This window comes from Radiomyces spectabilis (assembly GCF_025331425.1).
Source record: "Radiomyces spectabilis strain NRRL 2753 chromosome Unknown BYT42scaffold_14, whole genome shotgun sequence".
In the NCBI taxonomy this organism is placed as follows: Eukaryota; Fungi; Mucoromycota; class Mucoromycetes; order Mucorales; family Radiomycetaceae; genus Radiomyces; species Radiomyces spectabilis.
The window spans coordinates 110630-134367 of NW_026251939.1; the positions used below are offsets into that span (position 1 = coordinate 110630).

The 23738-nt window shown below is 42.6% G+C and overlaps 9 protein-coding genes across 9 annotated transcripts; 6 read left to right on the top strand and 3 right to left on the bottom strand.

Moving 5' to 3' along the window:
- Positions 1–1643: 1643 nt before the first annotated feature.
- BYT42DRAFT_549341 (uncharacterized protein) lies at positions 1644–4500 on the top strand (the record flags this gene model as incomplete). Its single annotated transcript, XM_051566064.1, has 13 exons — positions 1644–1723; positions 1785–1827; positions 1891–1953; positions 2020–2100; positions 2168–2279; positions 2347–2551; positions 2619–2757; positions 2820–2909; positions 2983–3091; positions 3159–3349; positions 3409–4110; positions 4179–4319; positions 4396–4500. The coding sequence occupies 13 exons, from the start codon at positions 1644–1646 to the stop codon at positions 4498–4500; spliced, it is 2061 nt and encodes a 686-aa protein (XP_051419267.1).
- Positions 4501–4520: 20 nt separating this feature from the next.
- BYT42DRAFT_585442 (S-adenosyl-L-methionine-dependent methyltransferase) lies at positions 4521–6448 on the bottom strand. Its single transcript, XM_051569984.1, has 5 exons — positions 5898–6448; positions 5734–5825; positions 5530–5657; positions 5153–5458; positions 4521–5078 (listed from the first exon to the last, which is right to left on the bottom strand). The coding sequence occupies exons 1-5, from the start codon at positions 6014–6016 to the stop codon at positions 4779–4781; spliced, it is 945 nt and encodes a 314-aa protein (XP_051419268.1). The 5' UTR covers positions 6017–6448; the 3' UTR covers positions 4521–4778.
- Positions 6449–8822: 2374 nt separating this feature from the next.
- On the top strand, positions 8823–10700 carry BYT42DRAFT_617689 (uncharacterized protein; the record flags this gene model as incomplete). The annotated part of the gene is made up of 2 exons (XM_051572205.1): positions 8823–10413; positions 10480–10700. 2 exons carry the CDS (start codon positions 8823–8825, stop codon positions 10698–10700), a joined length of 1812 nt encoding a protein of 603 aa, XP_051419269.1.
- A 284-nt stretch (positions 10701–10984) lies between these two features.
- Positions 10985–11567, bottom strand: BYT42DRAFT_119256 (uncharacterized protein). The gene has a single exon (XM_051562137.1). The coding sequence runs from the start codon at positions 11534–11536 to the stop codon at positions 11180–11182; it is 357 nt and encodes a 118-aa protein (XP_051419270.1). The 5' UTR covers positions 11537–11567; the 3' UTR covers positions 10985–11179.
- A 2102-nt stretch (positions 11568–13669) lies between these two features.
- BYT42DRAFT_549345 (uncharacterized protein) lies at positions 13670–13981 on the top strand (the record flags this gene model as incomplete). Its single annotated transcript, XM_051566065.1, has 1 exon — positions 13670–13981. The coding sequence occupies one exon, from the start codon at positions 13670–13672 to the stop codon at positions 13979–13981; it is 312 nt and encodes a 103-aa protein (XP_051419271.1).
- Positions 13982–14689: 708 nt separating this feature from the next.
- Positions 14690–17588, top strand: BYT42DRAFT_585453 (uncharacterized protein). Its single transcript, XM_051569985.1, has 8 exons — positions 14690–15090; positions 15161–15201; positions 15276–15456; positions 15535–15708; positions 15767–15939; positions 16005–16123; positions 16194–16659; positions 16722–17588. Exons 1-8 carry the CDS (start codon positions 14988–14990, stop codon positions 17217–17219), a joined length of 1755 nt encoding a protein of 584 aa, XP_051419272.1. The 5' UTR covers positions 14690–14987; the 3' UTR covers positions 17220–17588.
- Positions 17589–17751: 163 nt separating this feature from the next.
- Positions 17752–18721, top strand: BYT42DRAFT_585454 (60S ribosomal protein L21-A). Its single transcript, XM_051569986.1, has 3 exons — positions 17752–17791; positions 18034–18053; positions 18179–18721. Exons 2-3 carry the CDS (start codon positions 18035–18037, stop codon positions 18640–18642), a joined length of 483 nt encoding a protein of 160 aa, XP_051419273.1. The 5' UTR covers positions 17752–17791; position 18034; the 3' UTR covers positions 18643–18721.
- A 425-nt stretch (positions 18722–19146) lies between these two features.
- On the bottom strand, positions 19147–20209 carry BYT42DRAFT_503739 (uncharacterized protein; the record flags this gene model as incomplete). Its single annotated transcript, XM_051564923.1, has 5 exons — positions 19147–19577; positions 19645–19737; positions 19809–19945; positions 20023–20129; positions 20192–20209. 5 exons carry the CDS (start codon positions 20207–20209, stop codon positions 19147–19149), a joined length of 786 nt encoding a protein of 261 aa, XP_051419274.1.
- Positions 20210–21041: 832 nt separating this feature from the next.
- BYT42DRAFT_617695 (Parvulin-like peptidyl prolyl CisTRANS ISOMERASE, Hpar14) lies at positions 21042–22129 on the top strand (the record flags this gene model as incomplete). The annotated part of the gene is made up of 10 exons (XM_051572206.1): positions 21042–21093; positions 21155–21201; positions 21262–21294; positions 21355–21405; positions 21469–21508; positions 21627–21680; positions 21804–21830; positions 21908–21933; positions 22014–22049; positions 22115–22129. The coding sequence occupies 10 exons, from the start codon at positions 21042–21044 to the stop codon at positions 22127–22129; spliced, it is 381 nt and encodes a 126-aa protein (XP_051419275.1).
- Between the last annotated feature and the right edge of the window lie 1609 nt (positions 22130–23738).

A 23738-nucleotide genomic window follows, 5' to 3' on the forward strand; every position in this document is an offset into this window, starting at 1 on the left:
TTGATATCAGTTATCCAACTTGAAGGGCTCTTCCATTAGGCTGCGCTATTCATACAATTTGCTGTTACCCATGCTATCAGACGGTAAATGGACCTTCCGTTTTGTGGCTTCAGATAGGATCGATGTTTGTTGCGTTCGCTGTTGTTTCCTTTCCGTTTTCTCTCTGTGAGAAATTGGAAACATCAAAATAGTGCGAAAAAATGATGATCGATGTTCGAGTTCTGTACGATAACGACTATGCCCGTCGGCAGTTCCATAGCTTGGATATTCCGTTGGATATTCCGTAGAAAAGGTCCAGTAACTGAAGCCGGTGCCGCAGTTGGTATAATCTAATGCATGCTTTTTCGCCATGTTTTACGTCAGTCCACATTTCTCATAATAAAAACGTTGATATGACAGGTACTATGATTATTAACTATGCTTATCACTGCTGAATACTTCAATCGGATGCACCATTTTAACTGCTCCTGCGTGTTACTACATGGTATTGTATGTTGTTTTTCGTCACGAGTAGGGTGTGAGAATGCTTCGGCTCGATACGCACAAGCAAGGTCATTCTAGATGCTGACACACGCTTACATAAAGTTACACAACAGGACTGTCGTGAGAGATTAGCATACCATTGTCGTCTCTCAACAGCATTTGAAACTTTAACGGGACATCGCACCGTTCCCTTGAGCATGTGCAGCCATCTGGAGAGTAAACCTGAGTGTTCCATGAAAACAATGCAGGCAAACACCGTCAAAAACTTTTTATTTTCTGCGGCGATTTGTCAAATGCAGAATAAGATATGATATTACACGGACGTGCTAGTCATGATTTTGCATTTCATTGTCCTTAGTTTTATTTCGCGCCGTAATTGACATCTTCCGAGCTCCGATTAATGCAGTCTGACGGGCTATTGGGGATCAGCTGTTTTATTTTGCAATCTGGCAATGCTTGAAGTCGCAAAACAACAATGTAATTGATTGGCATCCATTCCATGTTGGCCAGATCCACAGGAGCGCTGAATAGGGATTTAATGCAATGTAATAGAGTAGAGTGCACGCTGTATGAGCCTTGCACTGTGGGCGAAATAACCAAATTATCTAACCCGACAATTGAAATGTGTTTATATCGACATGCCATCGGTTGAAAATGAAAAATATACACGATATGACAGCGTTTTAAATTTATGGGCATGAATCACTGCATCAATCCGCGCAAATATAAAAACGGGCAAGTTCTATGACAACGACTTCATAGTTATTTTAAAGATTGACAGGCTTGATACGATTACGCATTTTATATCGCGATAAAAGGGTTTGCACGTCAGAGATAACAGAAACTTATGCTCAAGTTGACGTTCGTCGATAATTTCAAATGTGGCCGTTCCAAGGGTTGCGTTCAGGAACCAAAAGAGCATGGAAAATCCATCTATTTTTTTTTTGCTGTGATGTCACGTTTGAAAATCCGCCAATGTCAGCTGACTGGGAACATGGAAAAACTTCCCATTTACAAAGTTGGCGGGCTCAGCAAAAAAGAGCTTGAGGCTGTACTTTATGCAATCATGAACGAGGGCTTGCTGTCGCGGCAATCACCTCTTAGTGCTGGTATATACACAACGGTCTAATATATTCATCGGTCATGGACTAACCCCTAAAATGGCTATTTTAGGTGCTCTACCGGCTTCTGCCGAAGAACTCGCGGAAAAGCATCACAAACTATTCCAGGAATATGCACGGTAAAATTGCACCGCTCACCACAATTTCATAATTTCACTCATGCCGCGCGATTTATTACAGTCTTAAAGCACAGCATACTGTCCTTAAGAAAGCAATCATCAAAGTAAGCTTACCCCCCTCCCCCTCTTCACCCTTGAGCATCACAATGTTCATCGCTTGTGACTAGGAACAAGCTACCAATGCGTCGTTGCAAAACAACGTAAAGGAACGAGAAAAGCAATTACGAAAAGTAAGCAAAAAGAGGAATGGAATAAACAGTCAAGCTGGGTTCGCTAAAGGTCCGGTCATTTGCTAGCTCCACGAACAGCTTGATTTATTGGCATTCCACAATGAGCGGTTGACCAAACGTATTGAGGCCGTGCAGGATAGCGATACTGTAAGTTCAATACCGAAAGAGGGAAGGAAAACGCGACAGACAGCATAGACTTAGCATCCCGTTAAAGAAAGGATCTCACTTTTCTTTGTTGGGAGGCGCCGTGAAGAAAGAATTGGAGAAAAGCACTCAGGCACTGGATGCCGCCAACCTGGATTTGGCCAAGAAAATTGAGGAAAATGGTAAAATAATTGCTTACACTGTAACGGACGATTTGGGGATGTATGGTACTGATAATGATGTTCGCAGAGGCCCTTCACGAAGAATTGTCGGAAGTCAATCATATTTACACTGAGCATGTAAACGGCCTGCACACTCAAATCGCTCAATTCGAAAAACGCATAGAGGAGATGGAAGATGAACGATCATCATGGCAATCAGAACAACGCGATCATACAAAGCAGAGGGAAACGTTGAAAAACGAGATAGAAACATTGCGATCTGCTGTGGCAGAGTAAGTGAATCCATGGCCGTCGACCTTTCTTTGAAAGAGACAGAGAGACTTAACGCAAGTTTTCCAGCAAAACTCGGCTATTGAATGAAAATGAACATCGCATGAAAGAAAGCGACATTGGGTTAAAGTCCGAAGTAGAGAGTCTGCGAGCCATCTTGCTTGCAAAAATTGGCGAGCTGACGGATTCCAAAGGAAACACTGCTTTGGTAAGTAAAAGTATTCAAACTATGGAGCCAGCGATGGGAATCATTTATTCTCGTTTGTACAGCCATCCTTGGACGCTATCATCCCAGCCTGTGACGCTTTGCAAATCATGAAGCAACAAGCAAAGAATTATATCAACAGTCTCCGAGAACAGGTAACCCTCCCAACTTCGTGTGTTCATGGGACAGCGCGTTTGCATAACACTCATCATCCATGTGTCAATCCAGGATTCAAAAATAGAAATGCCACATGAATTGGCCGAAAAGCTCAAGTTATCACACGAGAGTTGGTCTAAGGAATTGCAGATTCTTGCAAACAAGATGAACGATATAGAAAGTGAGTTGGACTCGGGTGGTGGCTCACCGTCCCCATTGTGCTCAATATTTGGTGATTGCTTCATTAGACAAAGCCGCAGAATTGTCAAGGAATTGGCAAGTCAGCGACGAACATAACCGGGAAAAAGAAGAAAAAATTGCGGAACTAGAGAAAACAATTGAAAATATTCAGCAACAGCTGTCGCGCGAAGAAGAACGTGATAAAATCAACAGTCTACAAATGACAAATCAGGAATTGGAAGGGAAAATCAAGCAGAAAGTAAGCTGACAGAAATTCCGTATATGCTTAAGGGCATCGAACTGATTCACATTATCCAGGAAAATGAACTCCGAATAGCATTGGAGGAGGTAGAAAAAATGAAGCAACAGCAAGCAGAAAAAGAGCAGCAACAAGAACAGCAGCGAAAGGAGGAACAGGAAAAGCGGCAGCGAGAGCAACAGAGGCAACAGCAACAGCAAGAGCAACAACATAATATCGTATCACGCAACTTTGAAGAAGCATCGCCAGTCCAGCCCTTCCATGAAACGCCGAAAGAGACGGTAGATGAAGCAATACAGACCGATGAATTACCAAGTGCAAAAGAATCGATTACTGCGAATGAGGTTTCCCCCGACCCCGCCGCGTTAAACGACGATGAAGATGATGAGGAAGATGAAGTTTTTGTATACCCCCATCCTTCCGATAAGGAGGGTCAGTCAATATCTCCACAAAGGCATATGAATGAATCCGAGGAAGAATCTGAAGATGAACAAGTGTTTGTCTATCGAGGTCAGGATGCCATGGAAATTGAAAAAGATTCCGGTCTATTACCGATATCCGAGTCCCAGGCTCCCACGGTTTCACCAACATCTGGCGTGAGCTTGCAACCTATTTCGTTGACAAAACAAGCAAAGGTGGATGAGGCGGCGTCTGAAGAACCGGCGGATACCGATTCGAACGACACCAAGAACAGTATGGCGCACCGTGAAGCCGCATTGACGCAATATTACGAAAGCAATATAGAGCAGCTTACCGACAAGGTATTAAAAAAAAAAAAAAAAAAAACAGATCCATCTATGCTGTTATCACTCACACGATGGTGTTATAGTTACAAATGGCCGATAGCAAAGCACTGCGTTACTCGAAATTGGCCGAATCCTTTAAAACAAAATGGACCGCCGCAGAAACAGAGAAACAAAGTTTATTGGATGAAGTGGACCGACTCAAAAAGGAGGTCGCCAAAGTCGAGGTAAATGATCCCTCATGTGAGACAAAGATGGCTTTTTCCTTTTCTGATGTCATGTGTGTCTTTTTATAATGATTAGGAATTATTACGTACCACCGAGTCTAATTATCAAGGCCAAGTAGATATGATGACTGAATACATTAGTTCCTTTCAGCGAAATCAAGAAAGCGAAGGAGCACGATAATTATGGTTCAAGATCCTGATATGATAAAATAATTTTTTGTAATTTGCCTCCTATAAAGTTAATCTGAACGTATATAATCGCACCTTTAGCATTTACAATGTGGAGCACAGTCGTGAATCATAATGTTGAGCTCGAGCATTGTCTGGCGACATCGTCAAGACGGGCAAGAGCGAGACACTGGTGAGTCTGGAGTTGTGATGCATGTTGCTATTGAAAAATACAAGGTACAAAATGAAATGTTTCGGTTTACAGTTCTACATCAAATGAAAGTGTATCGATCATAATTTTCTGAATTTTCCTTGAAGCCATCTGCGATACATTTTGAGCTCTTTGCGACGGTTGACAATGAGTCTCTGATCCACTGCATTCTGCTCAATTTCGAATCGGGGTGTGCCCGAGTCTGGCGAGCTTGAGGTGAACAGAGACGCGATTTCCTCCGAAGTAAAGAAATACACGCGTGTCCCGTCGCCTCGAATGTAAAAGTTCTCCTTCAATAATCGGTTTTGCTTGAAGCGTAATTGAGCTAAATCATAACGTCCATAGTCGCGGAACAGAACGCGGCCTCCTGTTTTGAGCATCTGAGTGTTGTATTTTTGCAAGGTCAGTATAATGCATATGATTCGTTACTCGGATAAAAAGAAAAGAAGATTACCTTGTGCACATTGGAGATGGCATTTTCCCATTGTTCAGGTGTGAGCGCTGATAAGACAAAAATCAAGACAATGATGTCGAGCGAGCCCGGTTCGATTTGTTCAGGAATGGAATCACTGGCCAAATCCCAGACAAAGGCCAACGATCGAGTGGTATCATAGTTGGGGTTACTTTGTACAACTTGCACGGCTGTTGAGGAGTAATCGGCTGCATATACGAAAAGGTCCGGATTGGCGCTTTGAGCTAGCAAGGGGAACATGGTATTGCCTGCACCACAGCCAATCTCAAATACTCTTTTTTTGCCAGCCTAACCACACACGGTTTCCATGCCATTGAGTACGAGGCTTCTATCAATCCATTTATATACGTAGTTTTTACCTCTGCATCAGCGGTTTGGAACAATTCAGGAAACTCGATCTTCAGCCAGTTTCTATCCTTGAAAAATCGGTTTTCGTTCTTTTGATAAAATTTGTTCCAATAGTCAGCGGGATCAGCATAATAACGCTCTGTGGTGTGTGACATTTTTTTTTTAATTTTTCCAGTTCATTAAGCCGTTTGTGCACATAAAGCATAAAAAGATACCTTGCTCCTCTTCAGGAACCGGTGAATCCAAATGGCGTTGAATCTGCGCCTGCGCATATTCCTCTTGTTCTTCAGTCCATTCGACATGATCCCTTTTTGACAAAATAGCGACATGTCAATATGCATAGTGATGGGGGACAGCTGATCTTTATCTCGACTCGTACCAGGCATTATGGCTGAACACAGCGTCATCGTCGACTAAAAGACGAGAACCAAAAGTAGCATTCTCGGGGGAATCGCTACTCACATCGAGTGCTGAAGAACTCTGTTTTTTGCTGGTCATGAAGTATAAAGAATCAAAGGCCCGACTATCGGGGATGTGCTCGGCTTTTGCTGAAATCGCCACTGCCCGCGAGGAGAAGCAGTCACGGGGCTTTGCTCCTTAGCTGAACAACCATCCTATTCTCCAGGCTGCATGAAACGTAAAATCAAGAGTGAAAGCAAACAAAGAGACATTGCCATTTGCCCCAGTTTTTTACTATGCTACTGTAGGCGTTATTGAACCGGGATAACTCTCTAGAAGGGCAAGGTGCACAGTACTGAATATGAAAGAACATAAGAATTGCAACCTCCTTGAAAAATAAAATAAAGATTGTTGCCGGAAATATCGGAACAGACCATGAAGCTCTGCAGGCCATATTCCGGTCAAGTTGTTAAATATAGAAGGTTTTATTGTACTTTTTTTTTTCTTCTCAGTGAGGGAGAAGGATAACGGAGAACTAGACTAAATTAAAAAAAAAAAAAAAGGCAAGTGGTGATGGGGTCACACTGAAGCTGTCCGCTCTTTGAACAAATTAGGGACTTCCGAGGTTGCACAGAGGAGTCAGCGTTTGGTGTAACCGTGAGAGCAAAGACCAGCTGATTTGTTAATCTACTGCTTTAAGTTTTCTGGGGTACCACAACTTGTGAAGCATTCTTCTCGCAGGCACTATTTATCTAGTGAGGGTATCAAGAGAAAAACCTAAGATAAAATACTCGTGCGATGGTTTCCCATATTAGCCTTTGTCCTCAAGCGTGGATCCGCTTGGCCTATGGGAGGGGGATCAAGACCATACTGCCTGATCACGAAACAAACTGCTGTTTCAACTCGCTATTTTGGGAAGGTCGTCCGAGGGATCACCATTCTAGACTGGTAATGCGTCAACCATGCGGTTGTGCCACCCTTCTTGTACCGCCATACAATCATCCAAATAGCTGCTATTTCTGCACTATTTGCTTTCTGATGCTTTATCACGACATCTCGTAAAACCCAACTGAGCCGTTTCCCTTTATCTCAATCCAACAATCTCGTTCATTTGGTTAATGAGTTATTTCTATGCATCCATTAACGCGGCAGACACCCTTTGCGAAAATTCTTTGTTTTTTTTTTTTTTTTATAAATAATGTCTCATCATGCGTACGGCCAAACGAGTTAAATCGATGAACATCTAAAAAACTTTAATTGGTTCGATATATCGTCTTATTTACATGAGGTCGAAGTTTGTAGAAAAATAATAAAATAAAGCTTTTTTAGCTTTGTGAATTCTTACAAAGAAGCAGGATATTTCCCAGGATCAAAAACTTTTCATGCCCATCTATATTTTGATGGTTCAAAGGATGTTGTAAGGAACAGCATATGTCAAACGGGCTCACGGGGGGGAGCAATATTGGCCTTGGAGGCATTTTCCGTGAGTGAGTGCCGTGCTGTTTAATCTTAACGCGGTTGTTTAATTACTATATCGGTTCTGGTACTACTCAGGAAGCGGATAGACGACGGAATACCCTGGGCCGATGGTGGTACGTACAAAAAAAAAACACTTTGAGTGAAGCATCAGTTTTTATCCTTTGTACCATAATGTCATCCCTTTTTCAAAACCTTGTCGGATGAAGTGTGGTTTCAATTAGGCAAAAACAACAAAAAAGGCCATCAATTTGTAAGATCCGATACCATGCGATAAATAAGAAGCTTATCTCCATTTGGGACGCCTATCATCTTGTGCATTTAAATCGAGTGAGAAATACTAAAGAAACAAGTATACATCGTTGAATCTCCATCTTTACCTACAAGCTTAATACGATTCTGAAGGAATAACCCCCCCCACTGCTTAGCATTTACAGGAAGCTATCGGGTCAGTCGATAAAAATCACGGAATGAATAAAATGGTCCTACGTTGCGATGAAAGATGTCAAGCTTGTGTCACCATCTCAATAGGCAAAGTTACATGATGATCTAAAATAACCGTGGACGAATTGATAGATCCAACTTTAGCCTCAGCACAGGGCTTTTTTTTTCATATGATAGTTTCTGTATCCGTGATGGAAATCCATTTTGTTTTATCACTATAAGTAACAGGATGCGGTTCATGTCGTGGGTGCCCAAAAAAAAAAAAAAAAAACGCCCTAAATGAGGCTTGAAAAAAAAAATTACGCCAGAACATGGGAATTTCCGAGTTGCATGCAAGTTTGTTTGTACATTGTTCCTTGGACTTGTCCGACGAGATCTCTTCCGAAGATCCAGTCCCCGAAAAGGAGGTGCATCTTTCTCAGCAATAAGCAACAGCTGCATAAAAGATCACGCTGTAACCAAACTTTTGCAGACGCTCTCCATCGTCATATCAAAACTTATGAACCTAGGATAAAAAGTACCATGGGAACATATTTGACACATATTCGTACACTGGATCATCGATAAGTCATGCACCATATAGGATACCGATTCTTTTTTTTTTTTCTGGTCTTTAAAGTAAGACGAGAGAAAATACCGTCAGTTTAAAAAAGGCAACAGTAACAGAATCGAGTGTTTGCACAAGAACGGATAGACGCGCCAGCCGTGCCCCTTTTTTATGTGTCACCATAGTGCTAAAACCTTGTTTCCCAAAAGGAAGAACCAAGTAATTGTTTACACACTGCGGTGCCATAGTTTGGTTTTTTTTTTTTTTTCGCTCCTGTGGTGAAGCACAAAAGAGAAAAACAAAAGTTTATAGCTTTTAGGTGGATCTTTTTTCTTACGGCCCTCTTCCTTCTTTCTTTCCACCATCTCTTTTAATTCGTATCCTTCTTGTTTCGCTACTCTTCTTTTTTCCTTGTTCCGTTCCATCATCGCATTATCAATGCAGCAGTTACGTCGCGCTTTTCGCGTGTCTCCATGTGCTTACACGTCGGCTCCAGTGTCTTCATCTCTCTTGTCCTCCTTCGAAAGTGATAGCTTATTCTTATCGTCGTCATCCGGGGTTACCAAGGATATACCGTACAGCCAGATTGGCATGCTTCTCAGTCCCTTGGATCCCACCGGACAGACCTACTGGGATGCGCTCTTGGCATCTTATCCAACCGATATCTGTATCCAGCAAGCCACACAAAGAGCCATGAAACTCACTGACAGTGCTGGTCTGTTCCTTGGCTCCGCTTCCCCCAAGGTTGATGTAGCGCCAGATTACCGTGACGGATTAACATCCCACACCCGTGACCAGGAGGATGCACTTGCCCCACCGACATCTGTGTTGAATCAGCTGGAACAGACGCATGCGAATCCACCTTATCCTTCCGAAACCCTATTACATAGCTCGCTGTTTGATACGCCATCTGAGGCCCTATATTTTGATGCAGCGGAAAATATGTATGATGCATCTCCGACATTACATACTGCAGGTGGCCATCAGGTTCGAGATGCTACGGCGAATCGGTCGCACCATGAGGGGGAACAATCACCTACGGTAAAGGATCAGCCAGTTCAATTTGACTACCACATCCTTCAGCAACAATACCACAATGACCATCGACCCATGTATCCCCTCTCTATGTCAAGTAGCCATCCCTGTCTGCAAACAGGATCCTGTGACTCCGCATCGGATGAATGCCGAGCAGCTGATGACCTGTCTGTCATTGCGCCGGTCCATCCGTATTACTACAACCAACATGCCGATCCCACGTTCCACGATCATGTTCGTCGACTTCAGCTGCTTCACTCATGTAACTTGGAAGGAACAACACAGATAATGGATAAAGAATGGTATCAAGGCACCCTCTCTTTGCTGGACGGTGATTATGGCCAGATTCTGAACCACCCCGGCAAGAACGATATGGGCCATGCGGGATTCTCGGACATCACTTGCGCCCACATTTTACAAAAGGAAACCTCCATTTTTAGTGATGGCATGTCCATCAACCCAAGCATACACATGTCAGCACTGGATAATACGTACTGCAACAAAGAGGCTCATAGCACGGAGTCAATGTCTCCTGCTTCATCACCCAACTCGTTCTGGTCCTCCTTGGATTCCGACTGCTCCGATCGACACAGCGGCGGTTCCCTTTCCAAGTCCAACTCGCCGTGCGCTGAATCGGTCCACAGCGATTACGAAGACTCCAACCACGCCTCGTATTCCGAAAACGAAGACATTGGAGCGGAACTGACGCCGTCAAGGGAAGATCGGGAAGATTCACTGTTACCTGAGTTGGGAGATGAGCTGAGTGATGCCGGCGAGGAATCCGATGAGTTTGACGATGATTACGAAGCTCATTCGTCATCATCGTATGTTTCCCATTCAGCATCTGCATGCTCCACCAGAAAAACTCGAAAAAACTATTCGCGCGATACAACCACCGTGCTCATGGACTGGTACTTAACGCACGACGGACGAACACCCGATCCAGAGAACAAAGTACGATTGGCCGGCCGAACCAAACTGTCCTCTGTTCAGAGTAAGTCCTGCTTTATTGATCATGTGAAACCATTTGCATAAAAGCCTAACGAGAACATGTTTCTAGTTTCTACTTGGTTCCAAAACGCACGTCGACGACAGCAAAAGAAACTGGAAGAATTCACAAAATTGAATGGAAAACATCCCAACGAAGTGTACGACTATCATTCCTATATGAAATTCCTACGACGTCGCCAAAGCGAACCCATCGCACCCGCAAAATCATCTTCCAAAAGAAGAGCCTCTGCGCCATCCTCATCCTCATGTACAAAAAAGCGTCGCAAGTAAAAAAGAAAAGAACAACAACAAACACAAAACAAAAACTGGGTATTCCACATGTATAAACCTCACAGAGTCCAAAAATGACATTTCTTATTCTCCACATTATTCGCACTTTTTTTCAATTCTGTATTTTCTCTTATTTTTTTTTTCTTTTCCTTAGTTTCCATCAGGTATGGCCACTGTTTTGTATATGCTACTTGGCTCATTATATAGTTGCCCATATATTCACGGGCGTTGTGATAATAAATTGACCGTCTGCCACATTAAAATTACTGCCTTGATGTCATAGTGACATTCAATTTAGCCTTGACATCATATTAATTTTTTGTTACAAGGTGTGTCATACTACACGAGCAATGGGGTGTTATTGTAGGAGGAAACCACTTTGATAATTTATTGTATTTCTTTTGGATAAAAGCTTATAGGAAAACCATCTGGCTGCTATATAATCGTATCGTTTATACGAAATTCGATTGGAATGGGGTTTAAACCTCGTCAGGAGAAAGGCAGACACCGCTCCAAGAGTTCAGAAGGACCACAGGTCTTCCGCCAGCAGACGCAATGCCAGGACCAAAGCCACTGCAGACTAATCCAGCACCGCATTTGGTAATTGATGTCACACCGTCAGTGTCGCTTCGGACCACACTGCATGATCTTCCGCGAGGAACAGTCGAAGGAGTAGGTGCGCTAGCTGCGGTGGTAGTAGTAGTAGTAGTAGTAGTGGTGGTGGTGGTGGTGGTGGTGGTGGTGGCTGCGGCAGGAGGGTTGTCGGCAGGAGGTGCCTCGCCTTGGGCCAAGACGGCAGCGGCACCGAGGAGAACGACGAAAAGGGTTTGCTTCATGACTGTGGTGATCTCTTTTTCCTGAGAAGTGTTGTTGTTTGAAAATCTTGGTCCTTTCAAATCCACAGGCTTTTATAGCTTCTTTTCCAATGTTGATTACAGCTAGACGCGGCATCTTTCGGTTACCTACGTATTGTATGTGCCATATTCTAAAAGCGGACTAGACCGATATCTGTTAATCATGGTCCGTGTTCGTTACTGCCAGGTCCTTGTCCCTGTATCCTGATAAAACCAACCTTAAAAAGGATTTCGACAATGCCGATAATTAGACCCTTGTTATGGGTGTCAACAGACACATATCAATTATCCATCACAAAATTTTTACTTTTACGGATTTACAGCATTTCTACGTCTGATTGTTGAGAGTAAAAAATGAATCTTTTCGAAAATGACCGCTTCCAGATTGACCTTCTATGACTGGATAAAATTAGGCACACACCCACCGCATCGATTCACTATCAACGTCCATCTTTGTCTCCAGATATTAACATCTGAGAGCAACTTCAGAAATACGCACCACTTTTTTTGGTCTTTGCTGTGTTTTTCCGGTCGAATGGCCATAGTGAACTTATAAGATTGCTTTCGGCTAGTTGGCAGTTCTCAGCTATATTTCCACAGTAGATCGCTGAACTGATAACCAAGTTTTCCATAAAAGAGCCCTATCATTGCTAGGGCCTGTTGTGGAATCCAGTTCGTCATTTGCACCATGTCAGTATTATCGGCAGTTATATTTACAAAATGATAGAGATAAGAGGGTTTTCGGGAACCCCTACTGCACAGAGAGTGATCAAATAATTACCGAGTCTTTGCAGGAGTACGTCTTGTCGAAATAATACCACCTTTAAATTTTATTGTCAGCCAGTTAGAATATGCACTTTCGGCTTAACAACCCATACTCGTTGATCATCGTGCCCATTGCGAGCTTCAAAATGCTGCCGATGATCCGTTATCGCCTCATTGCCGATGAGAGTTTGCTTATCATGCTTGCACTTTGGAAGGCAATGATAATAAGATAGCAGTAAGGACTGCATGAACAAAGGAAACCACCGGCTTGGCTTTGCAATTTTCGACGATCTGTACAGCATTGTGATTTTCGTAAGCGATTCAAATATGGTATCGCATAATTCTACCGTTATAATTACATTGGCAGATCATGGCACATGGCCAAAATTTTGCTGCATGTTGCTTATTTGCTTACAAATGGCAGCTTTTAGCAATGACAGTATTTACATATCCATGAATTGCAAATGCTGTGACATTATTCAACCTTATTATGCATATACGGTCAACGTAGAATCATTCATAAGGAAATACCTCATCTTCGGCTTTACGAATCAGATGAAAAAAGAAAAAAACACCTTTATGCAGCTGCATGACTGCATCTTTCGGCATTAGATTACCGAATATTTGGCCAGGGCTCAAGCTGTGAATTGTTATTAGATTAGGACATGGGTCAAATTACTTATTTACAAATCTGCTGAATCAGATTGCAACTAGCCAGCTTCCGTCTTTCTTCGTTTGCCTCTATATTTAATTCTCAATGAAAAGGATTTCTGAAGAAAAACCAACCCGAAGCGTCTTGAGAAAAGATCGATATAATTCTCGGTCAATGAAGGATGGAATATTACGGCTATCTTAAACTGATCCGAAAAAATCGGTCAAAGTCCATATCAACGGAGCCGGAACCGAAGATACGGCGATTACATTCTGATATCAATGTCGTTGAAGTTCTTCATAGCAATGGTTTGAAAGGGAAAAGATTATCAGTTTTGTGTAGTTTTTCGAATGATTAATGATGTTCCAAGAATCAAGAATTTATGGTTGTTCGTATGGCTTCAAGCGCGCTTTGTATTTATCTCCTTGAAAGGGTGACATTGATGGAATATGAACACCGGATCAAAAGTTTGAAATTTGGACCGCCAATATTCTTTCTTATTGCAATATTGTGTAGGTCATTGTGGATCAAACAAAAGGTGTACGAGCAATTCGCGACCGAAGTTAGCCGCTGGAGATAAGCAAGGGCACGTAAGCTCACGAAAAAATGAATGGGAAAAACTAATATATAAAAGGACGTGCATTCGCATCCTGTTCAATCTTCATACAACCAGTTTTCTCAAGTAAAACATCATCATAATGCAAATCTTGTACGTTGTTCTTCTCGCTGCCGCTAGTGTCATGGCCCAAAACGATGCTACTACTACTACCACTACTACGGCTTCGGCTGCCCCTACTTCTACTCCTGGAACCGTTAAACGAGGCCAACTGTGCCGAGTTCTCCGAGACAACAATGCCCAGATTACCCACGTCGATAAATGTGCCAGTGGCTTGGTCTGTCAAGGTTTGAGTCACGCCGTCGCGTTGGCTTTGAACAACCCCGGCGGTATTCCCGATACCTTTGCTGGCATCTGCCTCCAAAGCGATGACCTCCAGAGTACCACTTCTTGAGCCCTTTTCTAGTGAATATCGCTATCTTGTGATCCAGGGATTTTATCACTCTTTTATAACTCTCGCTAAAGTATGAGCTTGGACAGTCAAAAAATATAATAAATTAAAGGAGGAACCACTTTACAAAAAATCTTTAATGTTGAAGTGTACTGCGTGCAAGTTATTGACCTTGGGAAGGTTCTGTTATTTTTTTGGGGGGGTTGGTTCATTCAAGTAACTGATCTGCGACTCAAGCATTTTGGTCCCAAGCTGTGTACAGTCCTACTTTTTGGGATTTGGTGAGGCGTCGGAGGTGAAGGTATACAATATCTAACCACCAGATCTTGTACATCCATCGTGGCTTGAAAGTCATGGGAGAAGAAAGAATTCTCGATCTATAAGACATCATAGAAAACATTTATTACCACCTAATTTTCCATTGTTTATTAAAAATAAAGCAATAAAATCATCATAATAGCGAATATAGGGTCTTATCATTTGATAAAAAAAAGGGTTTCTTCTTAAAGAAAAAGCATTAGAGATGAATCTGATTTCCACGTTCATCACGCTCTGGCGGTTCTTCAAACAGGGAATTACTGCTTGCCGTAAAAGGCAAAATCGGATCTGTCGCTGTCGTTGTTCTTGGAGAGAAAACGACTGAGATTTCACGCTAGCAACGTCAAGAAAATAACTCGTGTGCTTTGTATTCCTGTGCAGCATTTCTTCTCTCCCTCGTGCTTTTCTTTCCCATAAATCAATTCATTTCATTTCATTTTTTTTTTAATCACTCGATTTTGATACGCTTCAGAGTTTGGTTTTTTTTACTCACTGGCAGTGTTTCCTGAAATTCAATACTTTGTATTCTTTTTGCTACCACTCCTTCTTATCACAAACACAACACGCGAAGCAGCAAGTCATCGCTTTATCTACGCTCGCGGTTTAGCTCGGACGATCACTACAAGCGTCCTGATATCGATACATCGCTAAACGTCAACTTTCTACCAGACTCTTCCCCGAAATTTTTTCGATGAGTTTCACCATGCCAACGTTATCAATATCTCGCTGGTGCGTAGGATTATACCTATTGTCGAATATTATACATTCCACTCTTGCCCAAGGAGCACCAGTTGGTACGGATGCAACAGTGAAGAGATCTTTTGAAATTACTCTGTGTAACGTTATACTGATTTCATTTCCCAGTGTCCAGCAGCTGTTCGGATTACCCCGGAGGCATTTGTAGTGTAAGCATTCACGGTCCACCCATGGTCCTGTTCTAGTTCTCATCCTTTATCGCTTTGGTTGATTTGATGCATAGAATTATGTGGATTATTCCATTTTCACGGGCAATGTCGGAGTTCCGATGATCGAAAACCAACTTCATGTATTAACCAATATCTCCACTTTGCTGGGCAAAATTGATGAAGCATGTGTGGACGCATATTACCGATATGAATGTTCCGCCAGTTATCCTAGGTGTGAAATGAGTTCATCGCAAGGTATCTATCTGTATGCTTGCCAAAAAAAAAATCTAATCGTGAATTTTGTCGTCAATTGGATTACTAACATTACGAAAGAAATTAAAATATGGGTGGGCTGTACTTCCGCTTGTCAGGACGTTCATTCGAACTGCAAAAAGGTGTTTCAATTACTCGACAGGACCGACCTGTTGCCGAACTGCGATGCCGTTTCGCCCATTACACAGCAACCCCTTCAACCCGATGACAGTTGCAACCATATCCCACCCAAAGGTAAGCGTCACCACACGCTTAAAAAAAAGGGAACCGGTTTGTTCATGATATAGTTTAGTCTCCGATCAACATGGCGATTTAAACTTATCAGCTGTGCCAGAAGGGTTTGTGCTGGGGTCCTGCCCCGCTCCCTTTCTCAAAGATCCGCTTGCGAAGCAAGGCACAACAGATACGACCAATCCAACCTACTGCCGGTTTGGCTGCTGCGTTCCATGTCCCGCTCAAGAACTGGTGAGTATCCTATGGACAATGTTCAGGTCACACGACAAAAGTGAATATTCATTGTCGCTTGGTAGTTTTACAATGAAGGATGGATGGTTCACGGGTTCCTGGCAACGGATATCGTTCGCTTTATCTCGGCAGTGGCTTCCTTTGTTATTCTCGTCAGTTATCTCGTCTTGCCCGATAAACGAAGGTAAGAGGAAAACAGTACAAAAAATCGCATGATTGCCGATTATGGGATTCTAATTAACTGCACTCTATAGGCATCCGTCCTTGGCCATTTTGAATCTTTCATTGGCTATATTTCTATTCAGCATGACTGTGTTCTTCTCTATTGGTGATCCCCGACGATTGCAATGTGCTGCGGATCATATCAATCCTGGTCAGCAGGACAACAACATGCTGTGTGCAGCCCAAGGGGCGATCTTAATATTTGCCTCCCTCGCGACCTGTACCTGGTGTGCCGCGCTTATTCTGAACTTGCATTTTCACACGGTTTGGAACTCGAGTTTCTTTGCCAACCGATACTACATTCTATATGTCGTTTGTTGGGGTATCCCCACGGCTGTCATGGTCGTTGCCCTGGGTATGCATGTTATCAAGTTTGAATTCGCCAATTTATGCTTAGTATCGGTGGATCAGATATTTAATCTGTTCTTCTATCCAATGGCGGCGGTCGTTTGTCCTGCATTTCTTCTTCACATATGTACTTTCTTGTATATTGCCAAGGTAACGCGTCTTGAGAGAATGTAGGATGGATGTAACTTTTTCTGACGGGTCACTGGATATAGGTGGCTTTCCGTGAAGGCATTGAGTCGGAAATGACGCAATCGCTTTCCACAAGTTCATCAACGCAGATTCAACGCGCGGCATCGGCTCAGCGTCATAAGCACGTGGTAACGGCGGTGAAGATCCAGTGGCGTGGATTGCTCCTCGCTATCTTATCTTGTGGCACGGTGATCTTTTATTGGATATTTTATCTCACGCAAATTCATCGATTGACCGACCTTGAAGGCGACCAATCCATCACCACGCGATGGTTGCAGTGTATGCTACTTGAAGATAGCAACCAGAATGCTTGCGTAGGTATTGTGAGCCCCCATTTGCCGCCGTTCGGTCTAATGATCACCGCCGAAGCATTGGTCAGCCTTATTGGCGTTTGGTTGTTCCTAATCTTTGGCAAACGCTCGTTGTGGCGAGAGTGGAATGACATGTTGTACGATCTTCGTGTGACTCTGAGCGGTCGTGATCGTTTCGTCAAGAATGGCGAGCAATTTTACAGCCTCTAGATGGCAGCGTCTTTTTTTTCTTTTTCTCGGTTTTTGTACGAACATGCTTGTTTGATTCACCTTTAATTGTTTCTAGCCTATAACTGTTTTACCATTTCTAATTCACTTTCTTTATGATGTATTCCTTATCCTTAACTCTTTCTCATTGCACGATATAAAAATTTCAGAATTCTCCGCTAATGCCATGGCAACATTAAATGTATACCAGAAATACCGATCCAAATGACCATAAAAATAGACAAAGTAGAAGTCAAAGTACTGTAGCAAAAGGCATATTCGTTAAAGGGCAGCTCTGCTTTTAGATATCAAAACTATGCAAGATAGTCATAAAGTGTCCGTATCAGCTAAAAGAAAAGCAAGCAAATAAAAAAGGAGCTGCCTATTGGGAGCAACCCAACAAGCGCTTCGATTTTTCTTGTCTCGGAGTTTGAAACGACAAGCCTCTGTATATAAATGTATTATAAAATTTCAAGGGCCACTGAAAATTTTTCCAGACAAAAGTAATGGCTGAGCTGCACTGAGAACAGACCTTCTCTTTTGCTTTCTCATTAGCCTTGTGCAAAGTTTGACAAGTAAGGTCACCGATTTCCTCTCTTATTTTCTTTCGGAAAAAACACACACACACACCGTAGCTTTACGTTTGTGAATACGACACAGTGAGGAACGACGATTTGCCATGGCATGTCCAGGGTGGATCAGCGTTCATTGGCTTCATGGCATGTCGCATAAGCCACTCATTTGTGATGCCATCCTTACAAAGTGAATCAGTTACTGATTAATTCCTTTTCTTTTTCGTTTTACTCTATCGCTTTAGAATGCCTCACTCATTTGGTCGTAAGTATCGTGGATCCGTTCAATAATTCGAATTTCGAGTTCTTCGACATGGCCACATGAAGCGAATTGGAGGATTTTCGAGAAAATTGATTTGCTAAAAAAATATTTTTTCTCGCTTGATATAGTTCGTGCTCGCACCCGCCACATGTTCTCGCGCAAGTTCCGCGAACATGGTGCTATTCCCTTGTCGACTTACTTGAAGACCTACAAGGTCGGTGACATCGTCGACATCAAGGCCAACGCTGCTGTCCAGAAGGGCATGCCTCACAAGTTCTACCACGGTCGCACCGGTGTTGTCTACAACGTCACCAAGTCTGCTGTCGGTGTCATTGTCTACAAGCGTGTCGGCAACCGCTACATGGAAAAGCGTGTCAACCTCCGTGTTGAGCACGTCAAGCACTCCAAGTGCCGTCAGGAATTCTTGGACCGTGTCAAGGAAAACGCTCAGAAGAAGAAGGACGCCAAAGCCAAGGGTGTCCAGATCAACGTCAAGCGTATCCCTGTCCAACCCCGTGAGGCCCGCCACGTCTCCACCAAGGCTAATGTTCCCCAGACCATCACTCCCATTCCTTATGAAACTCTCTTGTAAGAGTAAGCAAATGTGGAATTTGGATGTTGTGTTTTGCATGATTTCAATTCATCAATAAATGTATTTGAGATCAACCTTACTCCCTGATCGTGTGTTTGAATTCGAGGAAGAATGGGGAAATGTAAGAGAAGAGAGAAAAAAAAAGGGGGATCAGATCCATTGGATGTCATCACACTTGGAAGTGGCTGTAAAAAAGGGCTGGTGCGCTTGGATTGTAAAAAAGAAAGCGTTGATATTGGTTTCGCCATGGTGATTCAACAAGGTGCTCCACACTTTTATCCTCTATTCTTTTGAAGAGGTGTTTATTGAAGTTGTAAACAAGACAGGTGCCATGTGACACAAACCAAACAATAAATGCGTACAGGTAAATGGATGAACGAATTGACTATATAAAAGTGCCATCCATATTGTTGCGATTGAAGGAACGATGCGATACGAAAGAAAAATCGCTCATGCCGGTCCAACTTGCAGCAGTGACAGCAGCTTTGACACGACATTGCTCGACTATCGGATACGGGTATTGCCGAGTTTGTCGCAAATTTCTTCTTCTGATGCATGCTCTTCTTCGGTATCGTCGTCGCCTAATTCATCCTCTGATGCATCGTCATCGTCATCTTCCTCTTCATCGTCATCATCATCATCATCATCATCATCATCGTATTCGCTACTGTCGTCATCAAATGCGGTGAATGCCGTTTCTCTATTTCTATTTTCTACTAATAAATCGTCCTCGTCGCTATCGAGTTCATGTTCAGCTGCTTCTCTCTTGCGGCGATCGTCTTCTTCCAAGGATGCCAAATATTCGTTTTGTACTTTGACAACGTCGGCCGAGTCTTTGCATTTCGCATAACGTGACAGTAACCCACCATTCACCTTGGCGAAAGCATGTCCCCACTTGAATTTGGATAAAAGCGCTTCACCATGTTCAGGGTATCCTATTGATCTCTATCATTAGTCGTCGTGGAGACCATGGATCAATCCACATAGCAATCGATCACTCACCTGTAATATAAAAGATGGCTGCCAAGGCTTCGGCACAGTTTAATTTCCATGGTTTTCCATAGTTCACTGGATTGGTGGCAACCAGATATGGTACTTGTTGCATGTGCGAAACAAATCACTGTGTCAACTAGGCGTTACTTTAGACCCATAGAGCCAAAACTTACACAATCGATCGGTAGGGCCACGAATTTTTGAAAAGGGAACTTCTTCCAATCTTGCCCACGAACAATCTACCACGGCCGCACCGTAAAGTTCTACAATACGTCGATCCGCTGGAGATACGGCCTTTTCACCTTCCGGACTGTAGTAACAGATCGCTTTTATCAGCTCTCCATGGCGCTTGTCTCGCACGATCATTTTATCCCTCGAGTCACTCACCTGGCAACAATGCCTCTGAATCGTTGGTTGAGCTTCAACGTCTTTAACATATTGGTACGAGCGAGCTTCACGCCCGAGCAACGTTTCGGATCGCAATGTTTAAAGTCCTGGTACGGCTTGATTAGCGATCCGCCGAGTCACTTGTCCATAGCCTGCAATAGATACAAACCCACATGGCCACAGGCATCGGGATGCCGGAATCATTACCGTCGCCTATCCGGGGGAAATGAATATCTCCCGCTGTATAATGTATAATTAGGATAGAACTTACTGTCAACAAGACCTTCCTCGCTCGGAACGTCTCTTCGTCGAGATTTACTGATTGAAACACCTATGGTTAGCGTTGAAAGAAAATTCTGTAAACTGTGACGATGCTTACTGAGCATCGGCTCGACCACCCGAGCGCGACTTTGATGTAGGACCACTTCGATGTTCACCTGAACCTTTCTTGCCCATTGCGTGAATTACTGGTGAAAAAGCGAGAATAATGCCCAAAGCGGAAAAATTCATGTGGCTTTTTCACCGCAATTTTTGACGCTTCGATACGGCGTGAACAAGCTCATCATTTACAGGAAGAAAAAAAAAAAAAGAAAAATAAGCTATTGTTGGTCACCATCACTTGTAATAGTCATTAATCAATTCGACCGGGCTTTGCCAAGACTAAAACGATGAGGAATCTAGTTATTTGTCTGAAGCACAGCCACAACATCGAAATGCTATTTACTCTATCCTCTGCCCGATACTTCATTGAAAGACCATACTGAAATATGGCCCGACATCATAAAATTAAACCATTAAAACAATCATTTCAAGCGTTAACCATGTAGGATAAACATACGAGGGACAACCATACTCGGAGGTCATTAAGTTTGTATGCAAATGATTTTCACTTCGACTTGCATTTTGACAGCCTGGTTGGCCAACACTTGAAAATCCGCTCCCCGGAAAAATACCGTACAAAGCGAACAGAGAAAAAGCGCGCGTCTTTTCTAATTGCGTTGAAAACGAAAACATACAACATGGCTAAAGGAAAGCAAGCTGCGGGTCAAAAAGCTAAAGGTGCTTCGACTGGTAAGTTTAATGCGTCAGGGTTGTCTAGGTTATGACTTGCTTAATCGCGCATTGTTGCTAGACGACAGCAAGAAAGGTGGCAAATTGAAGGCTGCCAATGCTATCAAAGTGAGTTTTGAATCACAACGGAATGGCTCGCAACGATAACTTATAATGACCCAATGCTAGGTTCGACATATTCTGTGCGAGAAACACAGCAAGGTAAATATAGCGTGTAGTTGGCGTCTTGAAAAGACTCCTTTATCGATATGCATACTGTAGATCATGGAAGCGATGGCCAAATTGAAAGAAGACAATATGCGCTTTGACAAGGTATAAGGCTGAACCAGCTACTTTTCTCTTGGAAAACAATATGATTAAATAATTTTCGTCAAGGTTGCCGAGACCTATAGCGAAGATAAGGCCAAAGCAGGAGGTAATCAAAATCCGTTCGGAATTGGGAGATGGCAGCCCAGTAGGAGGGAATTTTCAAGGAGCGGTCCATAGGAGGATGGCTTTGGAAAGTAGTCCATATTCACGTTGGTTCAAAATAGGTTCCTTGGGATGGATGTCCAGAGGTTCTATGGTCGGCACATTTCAGGATGCAGGTAATGATGACATGACTGGATAAGGCTTCAGGCAGACAAATCAGCGATGCAAACCCATGCCTCGTTACCTTGATGATTTGTTGTATCTGGATTTTATTTTATTGACAAAATGTTGAAATGTAGCATTCGCCTTGCAGCCTAGTACTTGTGGTACGTATATCTCACGCAGGAATCAACCTGCGCCTAAAAGTAACAAGGTTCATCTCTGATGGTTTCTTTTTCTGTAGATAAACCCATCTTTACTGACCCTCCTGTAAGTCCCTCTTTGCCAAAACCACGAGTAATTAAGGTTTAATCATGATATATTGATGCATTTGATTCGGAATAACTTAGGTCAAGACGAATTTCGGTTACCATATCATCATGGTGGTACGTGTCTCGTTGAAAAATATATAAGGGACCCAAGCGTAGATACTGAATTTTTATTTATGTAGGAAGATAGAAAATAAATAAGGAAAGAATAAAAATGTGTCATCATCTTTACAAAAAGTTTGTCTGGATAAATGAATCGAGTTTGATTATGGGCGCAAGCATTGAACTTACTTCTGAGCTTCTTTGTAAGTTCTGCAACGCACCTTACGAAAAAAAAAAGGGGATGTGTGGAACATAAAAATACCTATTGCACACACGTGGAGCTATTCCCTCTCCGGATCCGATGGAGACCAAGGTTCGCAGAAGCTTAAAATGAGACGTTAGATGCGGCCGGAATGATCTGAGACGATTCAAAAACGCCAAATGAAGAGAACTCGTTGATACGTTATCCTTGGTCCATATGAGACCATTTTTTTGTAATACCAGTAGCCTTGAAAATAGGTGATAAATGTGTTTTTATTTTTTATCAGATGTCATTGCGGACAACTTAATTTCAAGGGCACAAAAATGGCATAAAAGGAGAACTAGTTTATTCTGGGCGAATGAGAGTATTTCGGCTAATTACGTGCTATCACTTGTACAATACATGATCCTGTGTAACTGAATACACGTTTGGTTCATTGCGTTCGAGACGAATAAATAAAATAATAAAGAACAATGGTCTAAAGATACCGGCTATTGTGCGTGTGCATGAACTTTTCCACGGCCGGATTGAAACGCCGACGATATTCAGTTTACCACGTTCGCCCTCACATTACAGACGTGAATTACATTTTGTTGGGTTACTCGAATCGGCAGCAATCCGTGGTGGAGAATCTTGATCAACATGAGAAAAGAAAAGCAATCGCATCAAATGTGTCTTACGAAACAAGATTCGAGCAGAATTCACTACCAATGGTCAAAGAAATTGCATGTGCCGTATTTAGCAAGTTTACTGCACACTTCTGAGACGTTGCAGCAACATTCAAGGATCCATTGTGTTACAAATGCATGCAACGGTTCACCATTCAAACAACTTGCGTGATTTTCCCTGGCTGTTCCTTGACATGCACTGATCTTTTGGTCAAACATTTGGCAACAGCACAAGGGAAGATACTTATATGAATCTGTCACCTCCCATCTGAGGGAGAACAATTACGTGGCCACTGTAATTATTTTATATTCAAAATAGCACATACACGCAATATATGGGACGCACCACTAAAAATTTGGTCATGCTTCATCTTCAACATGTCGTATGTCAATTCCGTCCGTAAGGTACGTACGGAATCCTGTTATTTGCTCTCTCAATGGTGAATTGTAGCGCAAATTTAGCAATCAACAAGCTACGGAAGCAAATTTCCATTCAGAAGTTTGATTATTTTCTTGTATCTATGCAGTATGGAAACCTTTTTGCAGAAGCATTACTGAAGATACTCATCATCCTTTATGTTCTTTGTTCTTGGTACTTACGCCATTGAACACCGTACAAATGGTATGGAGAAGATCCTATAACCGGCATTAAGCATGATGGAATGTCTGGTCTGATATTCCATCACTGCGTCAACCTTTTGTGTTCTCAAGCATCGGTACAAAATATCATGATGTCTAGGAAAAAATGGACTACGGTTCCATCATTCAGCTGTAGTTAAGCGATGTGGAGGCCAATGCAGAGAGCAGTAATAAAAAGTGCATGAAGAATCTGTT

What these genes read in the sequence shown, in the direction of transcription:
- BYT42DRAFT_585442 (XM_051569984.1), bottom strand. Translation starts at nt 6,016, where the DNA reads ATGACCAGCAAAAAACAGAGTTCTTCAGCACTCGATGTGAGTAGCGAT. An exon ending in GTGTTCAGCCATAATGCCTG is followed by an intron (nt 5,826 to 5,897) that starts GTACGAGTCGAG and finishes TTTGTCAAAAAG; the next exon opens with GGATCATGTCGAATGGACTG. An exon ending in TCCAAACCGCTGATGCAGAG is followed by an intron (nt 5,459 to 5,529) that starts GTAAAAACTACG and finishes GTGTGTGGTTAG; the next exon opens with GCTGGCAAAAAAAGAGTATT.
- BYT42DRAFT_119256 (XM_051562137.1), bottom strand. Translation starts at nt 11,536, where the DNA reads ATGAAGCAAACCCTTTTCGTCGTTCTCCTCGGTGCCGCTGCCGTCTTG.
- BYT42DRAFT_585453 (XM_051569985.1), top strand. Translation starts at nt 14,988, where the DNA reads ATGAGTTTCACCATGCCAACGTTATCAATATCTCGCTGGTGCGTAGGA. An exon ending in TGAAATGAGTTCATCGCAAG is followed by an intron (nt 15,457 to 15,534) that starts GTATCTATCTGT and finishes ACATTACGAAAG; the next exon opens with AAATTAAAATATGGGTGGGC. An exon ending in GTCTTGCCCGATAAACGAAG is followed by an intron (nt 16,124 to 16,193) that starts GTAAGAGGAAAA and finishes TGCACTCTATAG; the next exon opens with GCATCCGTCCTTGGCCATTT.